The 19142-nt window shown below is 35.7% G+C and overlaps 3 protein-coding genes across 4 annotated transcripts; all 3 read right to left on the reverse strand.

Moving 5' to 3' along the window:
• Window positions 1-306: 306 nt before the first annotated feature.
• Window positions 307-3169, reverse strand: LOC111792923 (transmembrane protein 258-like). The gene is made up of 4 exons (XM_023674550.1): window positions 3019-3169; window positions 2802-2902; window positions 740-818; window positions 307-557 (listed from the first exon to the last, which is right to left on the reverse strand). Exons 1-4 carry the CDS (start codon window positions 3019-3021, stop codon window positions 510-512), a joined length of 231 nt encoding a protein of 76 aa, XP_023530318.1. The 5' UTR covers window positions 3022-3169; the 3' UTR covers window positions 307-509.
• A 674-nt stretch (window positions 3170-3843) lies between these two features.
• On the reverse strand, window positions 3844-10795 carry LOC111792920 (beta-galactosidase-like). Of its 2 annotated transcripts, none has more exons than XM_023674547.1 (20): window positions 10710-10795; window positions 10501-10603; window positions 9349-9427; window positions 7515-7610; window positions 7327-7439; window positions 7155-7221; window positions 6990-7082; window positions 6763-6906; window positions 6227-6315; window positions 6037-6142; window positions 5857-5944; window positions 5664-5782; window positions 5434-5598; window positions 5188-5360; window positions 5001-5110; window positions 4817-4926; window positions 4642-4752; window positions 4444-4554; window positions 4180-4385; window positions 3844-4098 (listed from the first exon to the last, which is right to left on the reverse strand). In XM_023674547.1, exons 4-20 carry the CDS (start codon window positions 7608-7610, stop codon window positions 3987-3989), a joined length of 2013 nt encoding a protein of 670 aa, XP_023530315.1. In that variant the 5' UTR covers window positions 9349-9427; window positions 10501-10603; window positions 10710-10795; the 3' UTR covers window positions 3844-3986. The 2 variants fall into 2 exon arrangements, with proteins under 2 accessions (XP_023530315.1, XP_023530314.1); XM_023674546.1 differs by having other exon boundaries at window positions 7694-9427.
• Window positions 10796-11454: 659 nt separating this feature from the next.
• LOC111792924 (beta-galactosidase-like) lies at window positions 11455-16727 on the reverse strand. Its single transcript, XM_023674551.1, has 18 exons — window positions 16406-16727; window positions 16239-16334; window positions 16035-16147; window positions 15907-15973; window positions 15733-15825; window positions 15484-15627; window positions 14853-14941; window positions 14556-14661; window positions 14377-14464; window positions 14182-14300; window positions 13937-14101; window positions 13190-13362; window positions 12993-13102; window positions 12800-12909; window positions 12599-12709; window positions 12400-12510; window positions 12118-12323; window positions 11455-12038 (listed from the first exon to the last, which is right to left on the reverse strand). The coding sequence occupies exons 1-18, from the start codon at window positions 16577-16579 to the stop codon at window positions 11927-11929; spliced, it is 2187 nt and encodes a 728-aa protein (XP_023530319.1). The 5' UTR covers window positions 16580-16727; the 3' UTR covers window positions 11455-11926.
• Between the last annotated feature and the right edge of the window lie 2415 nt (window positions 16728-19142).

Below are 19142 nucleotides of genomic sequence, written 5' to 3' on the forward strand. Positions count from 1 at the left end.
TGATTTTCCAAATTGGCTTTTTAATATATATATATATATATGTAAAACAAAACAAAGGAACACAAAAAACAAAATGCAGGATTATAAAAATGAAAATAAAAAGCGAGCTAAGTTAACGAACAGGGCTCAAATCAAACCTACGGGACAATTCTGGTTAGCAAGGATTGGGAACGCTCCCTAGTCCCTACATATGGGCTGGAATCAAGCAAGCCCATATCAACCCAACCTTGCTACTTCCAATTGCCATTTTCAATTGACTCTGATTCTGGGGAAAGCTGATTTGTTCATAAAACTGCCATTTTCGAGTCAGCAAAATCAAAATCCCTTCAATCATAATGCATTGTATGAGTATAATGCTCCATTCTAAAAAAGAAAATATCGAAAATATTCATTCCTCATTGGAAAAATAGACCACTGTTTTTACGGAAGTAGTCCTAGCCCAGGCATCATACATGTAAAACTGAGTCCGCTAAATAAAAAAAAAGTTCTCAACATCTTCTTCTAATAGGTTAGACATAAACACCAGAAGCAAGCAGCAAGAACAAGGATCCAAAACCCTGCAACAGACAACAACGTAGAGCTGTAAATATATAACATCAAGCTCCATCATCAAATTTGGCAATAACTAACCAGAGATGTACAATACTCAATCTCAAAACAAAGATAATCTCCTCTCACTGACAGTGAGAAGGAGAAAATCTGCATAACCGATTAAAGAGATCTACAGAGAGATCCATACCAAGAAAACTGAGGCAACGGCTCCTCTCGTAAGTTCCGTGGCCAGACTACGGTTTTTCCTAGAAGTTGTAGCTTCATAGCTGCAAATGATAGCTGATATGGTTAGAGCGCCAAAACAATAGACTCCATAACGATATGACAGTAACATTTGATCTATTGGAATGATACGAAAATGTCATCCAGCTCCTACCATAACAGAAAATTATGAAAGTTGATTGTATTATAGATCTTGACAGCAAAAATCAATTTGATCAAATTACAAATCCCAATCAATCAAGTTCAATAATTTTCTCTTCGTATTGCTTATCATCTTAATAGAGAGACTATAATCAGTCTCCATTAGAAGCATTTGTGCTTTGCATACTGCTACAACTACATAAAGCAACAAACAAGATCTGTGATGGCGTACAGTCCGTCACCATCAAGTCAAGGGTGACAATAAACAGAAACATAAAATCATCAAACTGCCAAACACGAATATTAATAACCATATTAGTTTCCCGCAGTCCATGAGAAATGGGACTTTACTCATCACTCAAATCATACTACATTATAAAGCATCAGAAGTAGTCAGTCGTTTGGTTGATTTTTTTAAAGTTGAGAGGAATTTGTAGAGCTGATCAGAAAAGAAACTTGTACTTGGAGGCAAAAATCCAAGATTAAATGGGCAAAGGAAGAAGATTGCAACACTTCCTTCTTCCACAAGGGGGCTTAGTGGCAGAAGAAGTAGGAACTTGGGCCCTGAGTTAAAGATAACGGGAAGCTTAGGAAGAGGTCCTCTCTTTTACTTCTCTAATCTCTACGATCTCAAAGTGGTTCCTAAACCTTTTGTTATTTTGAATTGATTGGAGCCCTATCTCTGAAAGGGAAAAGGATGATTTGGTAGCGCCTTTCACTTTAGGGGAGATCAACCAATAAGTCTTCGAAAGTGATAGGGCAAAGTCACTAGTTCTTGATGGTTTTTCTTATGGCCCTTTATCGAAACAATTGGGATCTTTTTTAAAAGGGGACTTGGAAGGAGTTTTTAAGGAACTATTTGAGAGGGAATCTTGAATAGTTCTATCTCTGAAATGTTTGTCTGCCTTAATTCAGAGAAGGAGAATGCTAACAAGGTTAAGGACTTTTGGCCTATTAGTTTCATAACCAGTGTTTATAAAATTCTAGCTGAAGTTTTAGAAAGTCGCTGGAAAAGGGAGCTCCTCTCGACGATTTCTAAGTCCAAAGGGGAATCTGTTGCGGAGAGCGTCCTTGGATGAATCACCAAAGAAGGGAAAAGATAACTATCAAGATACTAATTCTATCCATCTCTAAATTCTCTTCCTGGAGGATCGCTTTCGTTGAAGGAAGGGAGTACTTATCCCCATTTTTCTTTTGAAATAAAATTCTGAAAGTGTGGCAGAAATAGAAATTTAGCGGAAGGGGGAAAGCTTCACAATTTCTTGACCCCGAAACAACAAAAATCTTCCTCTACGTCAAGCAAAGGACTCGTAGTTCGGAGTCTACCTTCCTAGAGTCGGGGATTAACCTCCATTGTTCACTTTTAAAGGTTGAACGTCTGTCCTTAAATGGAGGAATTCTTGTGAAAGAGAGCAAGGTGGACTTTCCTATCGATGGTCCAATGGCCTTCTGCTGGACGATATAAACAAAGGCTTGGATAATGAAAATTAGACCCACCGTGAGTTTGATGAAAAGCCTGAAGCCTACTAAAGAACATCTCTGAAGGAAATAGATGAATGTCAACACATTCAAACTTAAATTTCACAATGTTTCTCAACTTCAGTATGGATGGTACAAAAATATAATGGTACTTGATTGGATCAAGAAATTCCCACACTTCCGAACCAAAGATCAGAAACTTGTAAACTTCACAACTAATTATGTTCTAACAACTCCATTGTAATCAAAGAGAATTAAGCAAGTAACAAATGCCTGGAAGTAGACTAAACAAACCCTGATCTACTTGCAAAGAACGAGAAAGGGGGAAAACCAATCATTTCACGTTGAATAATTAACATCAACCAGATTTCATTTTGCAACAGAGAGACAGATCCAATATAACTTACATGAAAAACGAGGCGGTAATGATAAGGCCAACAGCGATCATCAAGACCGCAAGGGTTGGGTACCAGGCTTCGGGGACGGGACTCGTAACAGGTTTCGGAGCCTGCAAAATGATGATCCATAGAATTACAAAACGCGAAACGTTAAAGACATCGAAATCAAAAGGAATTGTTGCCAAAGCAATTCGACCAGAATACCATCGACTTCAATTTCACTCACCATCAAATCCGGTGGGGGGCGAAGAACTGATTCCAAAGAGATCTGGAGTTCTCTCTAGTCAACTGGAATTGACGACTGAAGGAAGAGAGATTTGGGGAACGGAGTACTTTAGGGTTATTTTGCTGAAATGAAAAGGCTAATTTTGACTACAAAATTCTACTTTAAAATGTTATATAATTTATAATATATTGTAGATTAAATTACAAATTTGGTTGAAAATTAAATTTTAATTTATAATTTTAAAAATTAAAATTCATTTTATGATTTTACAAAACTTCTATGAAACAAATTCAAAGCCACTAAATTTATCATTTAATCATTATTTTAAAACCTATTTTAATTTAACCAAAATAAGATAATTTGTTATATAATTTACAATATTGTAGGTTAAATTATAAATTTGGAAAAAGAAAATTAAATTTTAATTTTATAATTTAAAAAATTAGAATACTTTCGTGAATATTTTTAGAATTGGAATAGTTATTCTGTCCATTTCATTGCGATAAACAAGACCATTCTATCATAACTTGTTCTCGCCAATAAAAAAAGGGCAGCGTGAAAAAATTCATGTAAGATTATTTGTAAAATAGTTCCATTGAGTCTCACATAGCTTATAGAACAAATACCTATGAAACCCATATGAGAGATGGAGGAAAAAGCGATTATTTCTTTTAAATTGCATTGACCCGAACAGGTTGAAGTAGCACATTTTTATGAGTTTGTTAAATAAACTTCTATGAATGAATCACAAAAACAAATTCAAAGCCATAAGCAATAAATTTATCATTTATTCATTATATTATACATAGTTTAATTTAACAAAAATACATAAAATATTCTATACATTAAACTTACATTGTATTCAAACATAACAAATGGATCAAATAAATTCATAAAGGATTGAATTTTGGATCCAAAGTTTTGAATCCAAGAACAAGCAAAAAGTTTATGCTTATGGGTGGGTATCATCACACCGTAGTTCTCTTAACCAAAGAAATCCCACCAGGATTTCCACCAAATTCTTCAAAAACTACCAGTAAGTTGCCGCTCGATAGCAACCATTCGCGAGGAACGTGGTACCTGAGATTTTAAAACCTTTATTCATTGCCAATAGGTACACTAAAAGTTAGAAACCAGTGCCCAAGGAGTAACTGTTAATACCATCTTTGAGAGGACTCTCCACAGTTTGTAAGACATTTCTTCTCAGTAAAGATTCCAGGATAAGTGCAGTTGTTACAACCGTTGTGCGCGATATAACCCGAAAAATAACGACCGATGCTTCGACCGTTCACCCATATTTGACCTTTACCCATTGTGCTCAAATCTAAAGCTAGTGGTTCATTGCCTCCCGGGGTAGTGAAAGTGGTCTGCCAATTTAGTACGTTACAGCAAGTTTTTCACCATACAAAAACAAATTTAACTTACCTTGTACCAGGTGAGGGGTTCTTTTTCGACCAACCATTTCCCGTTTGCCCATCTAACTGAATTACTTCCACGAACAGAATGAAGATTCATGAGTTCTCCTCTTAACCCAACCTTCTCAGAAAACATTGTAATCAGATTCTCTAGCTTCTAAAATTAGCACTACTACATTGGTTTGGTAATGGTAATGTGGCAATGTACCTTGTATGACCATTTATATCCCGACATGTCTCTCGTGCCCTCTTGCAGACCCTTCAACGTCACCGGGCCTAAAACGCCAACATTCCAAGTGTCGAAATACAGGCCAACATTCTGACATTGAGCGTTGAGTTAATTCAGAATCAATAATAAAGATATTAGAAATGAAGAAACTAACCGGAAGACCAATAGAAACACTGAGTATGGCAAGCTTGTTATCCCCTGCCTTTAGTTCAACGTATTTACTGAATGTCAATTTGGGATTCTCCAAACTCCCATATACAGTTCCTAAATTCAGAAAATAATGACTTAGCTAATGATTGGAAGATTATTAAATTATGAACATGTTTATCAAAATGTACCGAATAGCTGGCCATTTATGAAAACATGCAAAGCATGGCCTGCTGAAAAGATGGTGAGAAGAGGCCACTCTCCGCCCTTCAGGAATCCTTCACTTGGATCAATTTTTATACTGAGAAAGATAAACAATTGAGTTTGTTTTCAACAGTTCTCGACAAAATGTTCAACAAAATGGGTATTGGTTCTTACTCTGTCATGTACCACAGATAATCTGTTGTATCCCAGGTGAGATGAACTTGCTCCACTAACCCATTCTTGGTTATTGTATCCTGAGCATAAGGAGTAACAATTTCTTCTTTGTATGATTGCCACCCAAATGAAGTAACTGGCGTCATCTGAATATTCGAACTTCGAACCCCAACCTGTAAACATCCATCGCATCAATATATTATCATCAAGAATCACATAAGTTAAATGATTTTGAATATTTCTTACCTCTGCAGTGTTGAACGCTACAGATTTGCAGTCAGGAAGGATGCTGATGGACCATGGTGGTAGGTGGTATTGGGTGTTCCAAAAGCTGACCATTGCAGAAGATGATGTGTCATAATTTCCTAGGAAGGCAGCACATGACCCAGAACTTGACTTAAAGACACGAGCCTGAAAAAAATCATATTAGACACCGTTTTCAAACAATTATAGCTTGATATTGTTTCATCAGCTACCTCTTGATTTTTCCCTAGCCAAGTAACGGTAGGATCTACTGATACTAAAGCGGGTTCACACATCTTGATAGCTTTGTGCAACTCTTTTAAATGACTCCATTTTGGTTCCCTTACTAGGCCTGCCACATCCAAGAAAGATTCATCAGAATAATCAAAACATCTGATAACCTATTCCAGAAGTTCTCAAGCATACCAAATTCATCAATCGGAGCATCAAAGTCATAGGAAGTGGCAATGAAAGGCCCACCAGATGTTCGCGCAAAGTTAGTTCCTCCATGATACTGACATGAGAGAACACTGAAAGAGTAAAAAAAAATGATATAATTTGCATTAATTGGCCAATCTGTACAGAACACTCTTGGTAGCTTATTACCATATAATAGTTGAACATAGAACCGCCATTCTGTACGAATTTTGCAACAGAAAAGGCTAAGTCCTCGACTGGCCTGTAAGGTATTGGGCCACCAAATTCAGCGTACCTTGAATATTAAACAAATGACAAGAATGTCAATTCCATTCCAGGAGACCTTGATCTTCTAATCCACAAAGGATAAGTTACGTACCAACCGCTCCAGACTTCTGTCCATATTTTGGGCTTATAATCCCGGTTTGGTTTGAAATTTTCACAGTAAAACCCATTGCAGGTGTCAATCTGAAGCAGAACTAGAAGAATTATCCTCAAGATTCATAAATTTACTAATTTATATAATAAGTCTGGACAAACAAACCTATGTCTGATTCAATAGAAGCCCAAAGGTCGAGATAGGTAAAAAAACAGGTCCGTAAGCCTATTCCTATTCCGGTCTGGCCCGATATGGAATGAACTTATGACTCAATCAGATAGGTCCGTAAGTCTATTCCACCTATTCCAGTCTTGCCCGGTATGGAATGAACTTACGACTCAAGCCCGGTATGGAATGAACTTACGACTCAAGCCCGGTATGGAATGAACTTACGACTCAAGACCGATATGGAATCAACTTATGACTCAAGCAAGCCCGGTATGGAATGAACTTATGACTCAAGCCCAGTATGGAATGAACTTATGACTCAATCATATAGGTCCGTAGGCCATAAAAGAGGGATTAGAATGGCTTACCACAGGGTCAGGGGCATCCTCTTGCTTGCACATAACCCATGGCACTCCAGTGCCAAGGCCTACTGCCATTTGAGCAGCCCATTTGGTGTAAGATTTACCGGGGGCACCTATTTCCCATTCCGTTGGACCATATTCATTCTCAATCTGTCACATAAAACATTAAACAAACAAATAAACAATCTTTAAAATTGCAAGCAACGATTCTTGTTCATATGTTTGAAATTTACCTGAGACATAATAATAGGTCCTCCCTGGGAGTGATACAGCTTCTCAAACTTCATTATATCCACGATCTTCGTAACAAATTTTTGCATAGCCTCCTATATTAAAGAAAAATGGACCATAAAATTATTTATGTCCATGATTTTATGGACATTTCAGAATTTTCTAACCTTGAAGGGTTCACTGTCTGTCCTAAAGGAAATGCCAGGAACAAACTTTAGCCAAACAGGAAATCCACTGAATTGTTGAAGAGGAAAAGAAAAAAAAACAAATCAGAACAGAGCGTAAGAGACACATGAAAACAAATTCTATTAAGATTCTGGTAATATCATTTTATGTTACCCAAGGTTCCATTCTGCACAGACATATGGACCAATACGGAGATGAACATATAAGCCTGCTTGGTGAACCAGCTTTATAAATTTCACCAAATCGTATCTATCCTCAAAATGATACTGTAAATTTGCAAAACAAAATATCAAAAAACCAATATAATCTAAACCCAAAAAACAAAAACTTTCCCATTCTACCTTGTTAGGAGAAGGTTCATGGCCATTCCAGAATACATATGTCTCTATAACATCCAACCCTCCATCTTTGGCCTTCTGTATGAGGCCCGGCCACATCTGCAAGCATCACAAACACCCAGAAATAGTTTTAGAAAGAGAATTAGAAAGCACCAATGATTCCTGCTGGTGGTATTCAAAACCTGGGGTGTGCTTCTTGGGTAATGAATAGAGCCAGAAATCAAAATTCTTCTCTGGCCATTAATGATCACGGCTTTGCGATCATAAGTCACGGAGTCCGTTGCAAAACAAACCCATGAAAACAAACACAAAAACAACAGCACAATCTTTGACATTCTGAAGAGATATCAATGTTTTGACCGAGGAACGGTTTTGACCGAGGAACGGTTGTGACCGAGGAACGGTGAGCTCCACTGCAAGGGTGAGGTGCTATTTAAGCATTTGAAAACATGAGAAACGTAGGGATGGTAAGCTGTCGCTGTCTTTTTTTAGAAAACTGCCTCAGCAATGGGCTATTGTCCTAATACTTCAAACCAATCTTTTTGGCTTTTTTTAGAACTAACGCCATGAATTTAATTCGTTTAAAATTTTATGATCATCATTATTTCACTTCACATGGATACACACAGGTAACAATTGTTTTTTGGATAAGAATAAAGGTACGAGTTGTTTTTATAACAATGTGCACGTTTAAGTAATGTCTAATATGAACTTACCTGGACTTTACAATTTTAGTATGATTCATACCGATATAATAAATTTTCATTTGAAATCTAAAAGGTCTAATTTTATATTTTTAAAAAGCGATCAATTTGTGCTTTGAAATATTTAGAAAGGTAATTTTTCGTTCAGTCTAGCATTGTTTCTACTGCACTTTCTTTCTATGACTCTTTTGTGTAAGATTGTAATAAAGGCTTGTTTGTGTAAGATAGAGTATTTAAGCTTGTAACTCAAAAAATATTGTAAGTAATTTTAAAACATAAGCTTATTTAGTATTTTCTTTTTAAAGAAAAAAAAAAAAAGAAACAATTTCAATGAAGTGTGAAATTTATAAAAAATCAGGTTTTAAATTTATAAAGAGAGAAAGCCCCAAACCTGATGACTTACATTAAACATCTCCGATTGGTGAAAAGTGACGCTATTTACTAATGACTTTCTCATTTTATAATCCATCTATTCCCTAATTTTTTAAAATTTTAAAATTATTTGTAAAAGATGAAATATACACCAAATATAATTGTCAATAGACAAGTTAATTTTTCATCCATAAGTTCTCAGTTTTTGGTAGTTTTATGAACGTTGTGCTTCGCAATTATAACCCTTGAGAACGAAAAATTTAAAACCTGATTTTTTCCTTTAAAGTCAAGACCGAATTTCAAGCTGAAATAGAAGAGAAAAATGTTTAGAAAAATCTCAAGAGTGAAATTTTGAGATCAAAGTCAACCCTTAAAAGTAAATCTGTCATTTTACCCTCAATTCCTAATTAGGGGTCTTTCATATTTTGTTTTATAATTGTATTTTGGTTGTTCAATGAACAACATCATAACTGGATTTAATTTTAGTGTTGTTGACTTATTTTTCTTATTTCAAATTTTATCAGATTTTCCAAAGACAGACAAGTTAAACTTAAAGAAACTAGAAACTAATAAAAAATCATTACTAAAAAAATCAGACAATTTGGAAATTTTGAATAATGCATAAAAATATTTCCTAATGTGGATTTGGAGTAATAAAGGCAATGTAAGAAAGAGTAATAAAGGTCTTTTGGTATAGTAAGTTTGGTGGGTGAAAAAATGTGCATAAAACTGATAAGAGAAATGTACAGAAAGATGCATACCAAGAAGACAAAGGCGACTGCACCTCCAGTAAGTTCCTTGGCCAGAATACGGATTTTTCTAGAAGATGTAGCTTCATGGCTGCAAATAATATTCAATATGGTTAGAGTGACCCCAAACATAGGCTCCAAGAGAAGATGATAGTTAGGATTTAATCTATTGGAATAATAGGAACACAACATCCGTCACGTTTTAGGTTGAGAAAGTAGGGAGTTGGACTTCATTATAAAAGGGAGGTCTCGGTTTTCTAAGTTACAACAATTACTTCCTTTCCTCCAACTTGAGCAGTTCCTTTCAACTTATCTGTTTTCGTTAGATGAACACGACTCTCCACAATGGTATGATATTGTCTACTTTGAGCATAAGCTCTCATGGTCTTGCTTTGGACTTCCCCAAAATGTCTCGTACCAATGGACATAGTATTCCTTGATTATAAACCCATGAGAGCTTATGTTCAAAGTAGACAATATCATACCATCGTGGAGATCCATGATTCCTAACAGTTTCAACTCTTCGGAAGCATTTAAGGTTAGTATGATTACCTTTTTACTAGTTTAAACTATTTTTATGTAAAATTAAATGAGTCAATTTCCATAGTAGAATTTTAGTGTATGATGGTGGGATTTCTGAGGTAGAATTGAATTTCAGAGAGTAATATTAAGCTAGCATCAAGGGGTCGTAGTAGCTTCAGCCTAGGCCAACCAAATAAGTGGCTTTACTATCGGTTTGGTTTGAAGAATTACTTTATGTATGATGACACATGTCATACGTGTGATAAGCCTTGATATATGATGTTATGTATATGTCGCTATATGATATGCCAAATGATATTAAGGTGGTATGTTATAATAAGCTATGCAATATTTGAAATAAGGAAAGCTAGTATGGGGTTGCTATGATATGTTTTGAATAGTTGATATTAACCGGAGACTTTACATTTGAAGCCAAAGAGGAGAAAAACCGAGCAGTACTTTGGTTGAAAATGTGAAAGATTATTCAGATTGGAAAAAGGGTTTGACAAAGCTATGTGATGGTTAAGTTAAAGGAAGCAGACTCTAATCTACTTGTATAGGGCAATCCCATCGTTTCACACATAATAGTTAACATCAAACAGAAGTCATTACACTTCAGGAGACGGTTTCAATCGAACTTACATGAAAATCGAAGCGGCAACGAAGAGGCCATCGGAGCGATCACTGAGAGCGCAATGGTTGAGTACCACGCTTCAGGAACGGGACTCGTAACAGGTTTCGGAGCCTGCAGAAGCATGATCGACAAATTACAAAATGCGAGATGGCAGAAATCATAGAAATCAAAAGGAAAGTGTTGCCGGCGCAATTGAATCATAATCAATTTCACTCACCATCAAATGCAGCGAGAGAGGAGACTTGGGACTCTGAAGTTGGTCCGAATTGAAATGACCAATTTTGACCGTGAAGTTGTAATTTTGACTTCTTACCTGCTTTAATTTTATTTTAAATTTTAAGTTTAAAATAACTTCTTTTTTTTTTAAATACTTTTTCTTTGTAATAATTTAAAATCACAAATAACGATTCTCCATTTATGATAATTTTTTAAATTGATAGTTTAATTAATTAATTAATTAATTTATGACTATTTAAGAAATTAGCTGATATTGTCAGCTTCTTTTTTGGCTACTTTCAAGATTTTTCTGCGGATAAATTTCCACACCCTCATAATAAAAAGATTTTGTTTCTTTCTCCAACTGAATGAATCTCACAATCCACCTTTCCTTCGGGCACAACGTCCTGACTGGCACACCACCCCGATATCTGACTCTGATACCATTTGTAACAGCTCGATCTCTCCCTAGCAGGCACATCCTAAAAATCACGAAACTAACGACAATACGTAACGAGCTAAAGCTGACAATATCTAATAGCGGTGGACTTGAACTGTTATATATTTATACCTAAATTCTAATATAGATCAAAGCTCTCACTTAAAGGAAAACCTACGAATTAACTCATAATAATTATATCAAAGCGACTATCATGAGCATAATTCAATTAGATACCACATACTCTCATCAAAGAGATCAGAGGTTCATCGCTTCTTTAGTGAAGTGTCAGCAGTTAGACATTCAATAGGGTCACTTTCAATTTATTAATGTAAAAAGTAAAGTATAATGATGATGTACTTTACTTATTATTTGTATCGTATTCAAACATTACAATCTCGACCAATGATCGAATCATTTACATGAGTTCCTAAATAAATAACTCGAGGTCGAAATATGGGATAAAAGTTTTTCAATACAAGAATAGATTTTCTTTCTATGTACATAGCAAACTTCTTCACTATCTACATTTGGCATAAGAATGGTGTTTGGTTTTGATATTCTTCTCCACTTATTCTCTTGCGAATTCAAACACTATGTCGGTGTAGCTATATGGTCCGAGGCGCAAAGCTATCGACCTAAGTTTGGCAATCGGTTTACACCACTCGGGATGAACTATATGTTGAGACATCTAAGTGTATATAGTAAAACCAAAGAGACATACGAGGCACGGTTGAGCTTAGCTGCAGGTAGCCTCAATTGAAAGATTCTTGATATTATCAAGAAGTGGATCTCTTAACCAAAGAGATCCCGTGAGGATTGCCACCCCATTCTTCAAAAACCACCAATATGTTCCCACTCGGTTTCAACCAAGAACGAGGAACATGATACCTAAAATTTCAAAAGTTTCAATCGTTAAAAACGCGCAGAAACAATAGGTAAAACGAAACTTATAAATAACTTTTTTTACCATCTCTGTGACGGTTCTCCACAGTTAGAATGACATTTCTTTTCAGTAAAGATTCCCGCATAGCTGCATTTGCCACAGCTACCCCGAGCGGTATATGCAGGCCAATGGCGCCCGATGCTCTGACCGTTAACCCATACCTGACCTTTACCCATGCTACTCATATCTAGAGCCAACGGTTCATTGCCTCCCGGGGCATTGAAAGTTGTCTGTAATGTTAAGATCATAAAAGTCTGTCCATAGAGCAGCTGTAGAAATTTAAGGTTAAATTTAAGGCTGTCTCACCTTGTACCATGTGAGGGGCTGTTTTTGAGCCACCAATGAGCCTGTCACCCATTCAACAGAGCTACTTCCACTAACAGAATGAAGATTCATGGCTTCTCCTTTCAAGCCAACCTGCTCAAGAACAGTATAATTAAGATCATCATGTTTTTACCAACATTAGTACTATTGCAGACATGTCTCTTGGTTTAGTGTAATGTACCTTGTACGACCATCTATATCCAGACATGTCTCTTGTCCCCTCATTTAGTCCCTTCAAAGTGACAGGGCCTAAAACACCAGCATTCCAAGTCTCGTAATGCACGCCGACATTCTGACATCGAGCAAAGGAAAAACGTATACCGAGTTTAGAATCAATGATGATATTAACGAAACGGAGAAATCAAGAACCTGAAACACTTACCGAGAGACCAACGGCAACACTCAACATGGAAAGCTTGTTAACTCCTGGCCTTAGATTAACGTATTTACTGAATGTTAATTTGGGATGATCCAAACTCCCATAAACAGTTCCTACAGATTATGATATTAGAATCATTTAGTTGATGTTTGGAAGATATTGAAGGAAAAAGAAATGAGTATCTATCTTGATGTACCAGATAGTTGGCCATTTATGAAGACATGCAATGCATGGCCTGCTGAAAAGATGGTGAGGAGAGGCCATTGTCCGCTCTTCAGGAAGCCTTCATTTGGGTCGATTCTTATACTGGGAAGGACATTAATGGGGTGAAGAAGAGTAAATCAGTGTTCAATAGAGAGCAAAACTGCGGTAAACGATGAAGTTTTTACTTACTCTGTCATGTACCACAGATAATCTGTTGTGTCCCGGGTGACACTTATTTGCTCCACTAACCCGGCCATGGTGGTTGTATCATCAGCATAAGCAGAGGCAGTTTCTTCATTGTATGAATGCCATGAAAATGAACTAACCGGCGTCATCTTAATCTGTGTGCTCGGTGCCCTGACCTGTAAAGAATCATCTCATCAAATTTCATCCTTTTCGGCATAAGCTCTCATGGGTTTGCTTTTTGTTTCCCCGTAAGGACTTATAAACTCATGATCAACCCCTTAATTAGCCGATGTGGGACTCCTCTTCCAACAATCCTTCTCTCGAACAAAGTGCACCATAAAACCTCCCTTGACACCTATGGAGCCCTCGAACAACCTCCCCTTAATCGAGGCTCGACTTCTTATCTAGAGCCCTCGAACAAAGTACACCCTTTGTTTGACACTTTTGACTACGCTTTCGAGGGTCTCAACTTCTTTGTTCGACATTTGAGGATTCTATTGACATAGCTAAGTTAAGGGTATGTCACTGATACCATGTTAGGAATCACGATCCTCCACAATGGTATCACTTTGAGCGTAAGCTCCACGTGACTTCCCCAAAAGACCTCATACGAACAAATATGTATTCTTTATTTATAAACCCATGATTATTCCCTTAATTAACCAACGTGGAACTCTCCGAACAATCCTCTAACACAAAAAAGATATCCACGCAATGAAACTTAAGGATTTGAAAAGTGTTTTGTCTTACTTTTGCAGTGTTGAAAATGGCAGTTTTGCAGTCAGGAAGGATGCTGACAGACCAAGGTGGTAGGTCATATTGATTATTTCCAAAGCTGACTCTAGCAGAGGAGGATGCATCATAATTGGCTAGAAAAGCAGCACATGACCCTGATCTCGTCTTGAAGACATGAGCCTTAGATATCATAAAAAGAGTCAAATCAGACCATCTTCTAAACAAAAATGAACCATTCATCAGCCAAATCATGATCCTACCTCTTGGTTGCTACCTAACGATGACACAGTAGGATCTACCGACACTAAAGCAGGCTCACACAACTTGATGGCTTTATGCAGATCCCTTAGATGACCCCATTTCGGTTCCCTTAATAGACCTGCCATATCCAACAAATATTAGCAATCAAAACATCTCAGAATCTACTTCTGAAAGCTACTGTTTCACATGCTTACCATACTCGTCGATCGGAGCGTCGTAGTCGTAGCTAGTGGCAATGAATGGCCCGCCCGCAGTTCGACCGAAGTTGGTTCCTCCATGGTACTGGCAGGAGAGAAAAGTTTGAAAGAGTTAAGGATGTGATATCATTCCATTAATGAACCAATCTTTATGAACAGTCTTGGTAGCTCATTACCATATAATAATTAACTAAAGAACCACCATTCTGTATGAATCTTGCTACAGAGTAGGCTAAGTCTTCAACTGGCCTGTAAGGAACTGGACCTCCAAACTCAGTGTACCTTGAATGTTTCACAAATGAAAAACATGTCAGATATTGTCCCGTATCGCTTGTCAGCTTCACGATTCCAAAACGCGTCTATTAGGGAGAGGTTTCTACACCCTCATAAGGAATGCTTTGTTTCCCTCTCCAACTAATGTAGGGTCTGATTGTTACAATTTGGTGAAAACGGGCACGGGATAAGTTGCTTACCAACCAGTCCAGGCTTCTGTCCACATTTTGGGCTTATATTTCTTGTTCGGCCAGAAATTTTCACAGTAAAATCCATTGCAGGTGTCAATCTGAAACAGAACCAAGTAGATAGAAATGTTACGAATATAAAGAAGAGAGCATGGTTAAGTGTATAAAACATATAGCATCAGCCTAGCAGATATTGTCTGCTTTGGCTCGTTACATATCGCCATCAGCCTCACGGATTTAAAACACTAGGGAGAGGTTTCCGCACCCTTATAAGAAATGTTTTGTTCCCCTCTCCAACCGACGTGGGATCTCACAATCCACCACCTGGGGGTCCACTGCCTGATATCCGGCTCTAATACTATTTGTAACAGCCCAAACCCACCGCTAGTATATATATTGTCCGTTTTAGCCCGTTACGTATTACCATCAACCTCAAGGTTTTAAAACACGTCTACTCGGGAGAGGTTTCCGCACCCTTATAAGAAACATTTCGTTCCCTCTCCAGCCGACGTGAAATCTCACAACTCTCTAGTGTTCCATCCACAGTCAGTCACACAAACATTCTAGTACATATTCCTTAACATGAGAGCATCTCAGTAATAGAAAAGAAGCCCGTGACTTAAAAAGGTTCAGAATAGTATACCACAGGGTCAGGCGCATCCTCTTGCTTGCACATCACCCACGGCACTCCAGTGTCAAGACCTACAGCCATTTGAGCAGCCCATTTGGTGTAAGATTTACCAGGAGCACCTATCTCCCACTCCACCGGTCCATACTCATTCTCAATCTATCACCCAAAACATTAGAAACGAATAAAGAACTAAACAAGAACTTCAAAACCCAGCTTTTAATCCAATAAAAGCCTCTTGTTTATGTGTTTGTAGGAAGTTACCTGAGACAGAATAATGGGTCCTCCCTGGTTTTGATATAACTTCTCCCCCTTCATCATATTCACAATCTTCTCGGTGAATTTATGCATAGCAGCCTTTATTAAAGACAAGTAAACCCATCACTCATAGAACCATTTGCTTCAACAGAGAGTAAAAGAACAGAGAATTTTTCCTACCTTAAAGGGTCCATTGTCTGTCCTAAAGGCAATCCCAGGAACATACTTTAACCAAACAGGAAATCCACTGAAGCATTAAAACAGTCAGAACAGAGCCACATGAGCACAAATTATTAACAAGATCTTACCCAAAGTTCCATTCTGCACAAACATATGGCCCAATCCGGAGATGAACATACAAGCCTGCTTGTTGAACAAGCTTCACAAATCTCACCAAATCGTATCGATCCTCAAAATAATACTGAAAATTTTACACCAACAACACTAAGAATCAATACAATCCAACCCCAGAAAAACCCATATGGCAAAAACAAAATTACTCCCTGTTCTACCTGTCCAGGAGAAGGCTCATGGCCATTCCAGAACACATATGTTTCAATAACATCCAACCCTCCATCTTTGGCCTTCTGTATAAGGTCCGGCCACATCTATAAAGAAGAACAGTGATTAGAGAGAGATAAATAAACAAACCCGCGATTCACATTGGAGCTATTCGAACCTGGGGAGTGCTTCTTGGGTAATGAATAGAGCCAGAGATCAAGATTCTCCTCCGGCCATTGATGATTAAGGCTTTGTGGTCATAAGTTACAGAGGCCATTCCTGATGAACAAACCCACAAAACCAAACCCAGAAACAACGCCATAATCTTTGACATTTTGAACATTTTGAACATTTCGAACACCGATTCTTAAGAACATATAAAAGGGTGGGTTTATTTTCTTTTTGTTCTTCTTTTTTTACTCTGATTCTTTGGGGAAGAAAACAGAGAGAAACAGAAAAGTAATGGAAATGTAAGGATTTTGAGGGAATATTAAGGGGGTTAGTACAAGAGCCAACTGCTTTATAAGCATTTGAAGCATAAGGGAAGAACAGGGTGGGGCCATTTTCACCGTCTTTTTTGAGGAAATGCTTCTGCGTCTGCCATTTTCAACTACCTTTAGCCAAAGTGGCATTTTTCAGAACTAATTCTCTAAGATTAAAACTTTGGATTAAATAAATCATATCATAAGAATTTTATTGATTATGATCATTCCACAAGAATGTTACAGCTAACAGTTGCCGACTGCGCGGTTGAAATTAACTTATCGACCTTTGATATGATAAATATATTAATTTTATTTTATTTTCTTTTATACGTTCGGTGTTACGTATTTCAAACATTACTTAAATCGTACTTTAGTCCGGTATGAAATAAGATTAAATTGAGTTGAAACTATCCCACTAAAAATTTAATTTAAAATATAAAATAAAATTTAATATTTTAAATAAAAATAATAATTTAATTTAATTTATAGAAACTAAACTAAAAATTTAAAACACAACGCGTTTTGGGATAATAGGATGATAGGTGGGGCCACCACAAAAAAATTGCAGATAAGCCAAGTTGCCGCACCGTCAGCACGACCTTCTGACGTGGCTGCTTTGACTGGAAGGTTATCAAGTTCAAATTAGAATTTACCGTGACATACACGTGGCAAGTTCTTATTGGTTCCAATTTTCAAATTAGTCTCGCTAACTTCCAACTAATCCACGAGGGTTTAGTATGAACAAATTTAATTTTCCTTTTTACTTAAAAAAAAAAATGATTAGGTAATTAATTAATTAGCGAACTACACTCCATATTTATACAAACATTAAATCAATTTTAGAAATATAATTATTTTCAACATGTTATTTGACAAAATGTTTATATTTAATTTTAATGTAGTCCATAATTTTTAATGTTTTAATTTAATTTAATTATCATTTTTTATTATTATATGAATTATCTCTAATATTTTGTCTCTACTTACTAAACTACAATTCTCTCATTTTAAATACGAGTGAAAAATGAATCTCGAACTTTAAATGAAAAGATAAACATCTTAATCGCTTAATTTTTTAAATATTAGTCAATCAAATCAATAGAATTATCGATAAATAATTAGTTAAATAATTATATAGATCAAATTAAAATAAAATGAAAAATATATATCTGATAATTTTGGAATAATTATATGTATTAGTGGGAAATTGGTAAGTGTTATAATAAGAACAATAATTGATATAATGAATTTGGTGATGATTTTTGTGGGTAAGTTCAACAATGGCGGTTGTTAAAGGATTATTTATTTATTTATTTATTTATTTATTTATAACCTTTATTTGGTTGCCTAGGCTGCCGCCCCCTCTAATGCAATATTGCAATATCCACAATTAGAATTTAAAATTAATTTAATGTTTTTTTGTATTTTATTTTGAAGAATAAATAAATAAATAAATAAAATTTTAGTCCTAACACAATAGCCATGCCCATACGTAGGTTTATATTTCATAAAATCAGAATATTACATCTCAAATTTGCAATAATTTAATATATATATATATATATAATTTTGTTGTTTAAAAATAGCTACTAAGGTCAAAACATTCCATCTATATTTTAATATAATAATTACATGAGTCTGGTTTATTTTTTCCAGCATTTAATTTGAAAAAATAATAATAATAATTACAAATTTTAAATGATACTTAAACATCCATTTTTTACATTATTACAATCACTATAATACAAATAATATAATAATATAAGTGAACGTATAAACCAAATTAATTAAAATATTTATTTACAAAATGACATTTTTTAAACGTCACAAAAAAATGTATATTATGAAGATGACGACATTTCATCATAGTAATCATTATAACGTAAAAAAATAATTAAAAATACATTAATTAACGTCATGCTCCAATTTTGATACATAAGTTAGTTACATCCATTTCTACCCATCAATTTTTTAAAATANTACCCACCAATTTTATATATTTTCTTATATTTTTTCCTCTGAGAATTCAAGCAATATTTCAACTAAAATATTTTTATATTTTTTTTTTTCTTATATTTTNGAGAGAAATGCGTGCATCAGCAGCCACCTAAGAAAGTGGGCCCCACTTCCTTATCCATAAAATAATAAATAATATTATATTTATTTTTACTATTAATTTACCCTTCTACTATATGGGCTGGGCCCATTACCTTTACTTTATTCCCTCAAGCCCAACTCGGGTCCATATCTCAAATCACATTTTTTAGTTAAACCAACAAATAAATAAAAATAAAATTTTCCTCTTAATAATAATAATAAAATATTTTATGTGAAAATGGATAATGATTATGATATGTCACGATCATTGATTATTAAAACAAACAAACCATTAATTTTGGAAATTATCTTATAACCCAAATAAATAAATAT

The sequence above is a fragment of the Cucurbita pepo genome, chromosome LG04, assembly GCF_002806865.2.
Source record: "Cucurbita pepo subsp. pepo cultivar mu-cu-16 chromosome LG04, ASM280686v2, whole genome shotgun sequence".
Lineage (NCBI taxonomy): Eukaryota > Viridiplantae > Streptophyta > Magnoliopsida > Cucurbitales > Cucurbitaceae > Cucurbita > Cucurbita pepo.

Bases quoted from the DNA above. Each gene is read 5' to 3' on its own strand.
- LOC111792920 (XM_023674546.1), bottom strand. From the start codon at position 7,846: ATGTCAAAGATTGTGCTGTTGTTTTTGTGTTTGTTTTCATGGGTTTGT. The intron at 7,440-7,514 runs GTAGAATGGGAA...GCAAATTTACAG, and splicing joins ATGAACCTTCTCCTAACAAG to TATCATTTTGAGGATAGATA. The intron at 5,361-5,433 runs GTAAGAAATATT...GGATGTTTACAG, and splicing joins TAGCGTTCAACACTGCAGAG to GTTGGGGTTCGAAGTTCGAA.
- LOC111792923 (XM_023674550.1), bottom strand. The intron at 819-2,801 runs GTAAGTTATATT...TATCATTTGCAG, and splicing joins ATTACCGCCTCGTTTTTCAT to CTATGAAGCTACAACTTCTA. The intron at 558-739 runs GTATGGATCTCT...TGTCTGTTGCAG, and splicing joins CCGTTGCCTCAGTTTTCTTG to GGTTTTGGATCCTTGTTCTT.
- LOC111792924 (XM_023674551.1), bottom strand. From the start codon at position 16,579: ATGTTCAAAATGTTCAAAATGTCAAAGATTATGGCGTTGTTTCTGGGT. The intron at 15,826-15,906 runs GTAGGAAAAATT...TCTTTAATAAAG, and splicing joins CAGACAATGGACCCTTTAAG to GCTGCTATGCATAAATTCAC. The intron at 14,662-14,852 runs GTAAGCAACTTA...GAAACATTCAAG, and splicing joins ACAGAAGCCTGGACTGGTTG to GTACACTGAGTTTGGAGGTC.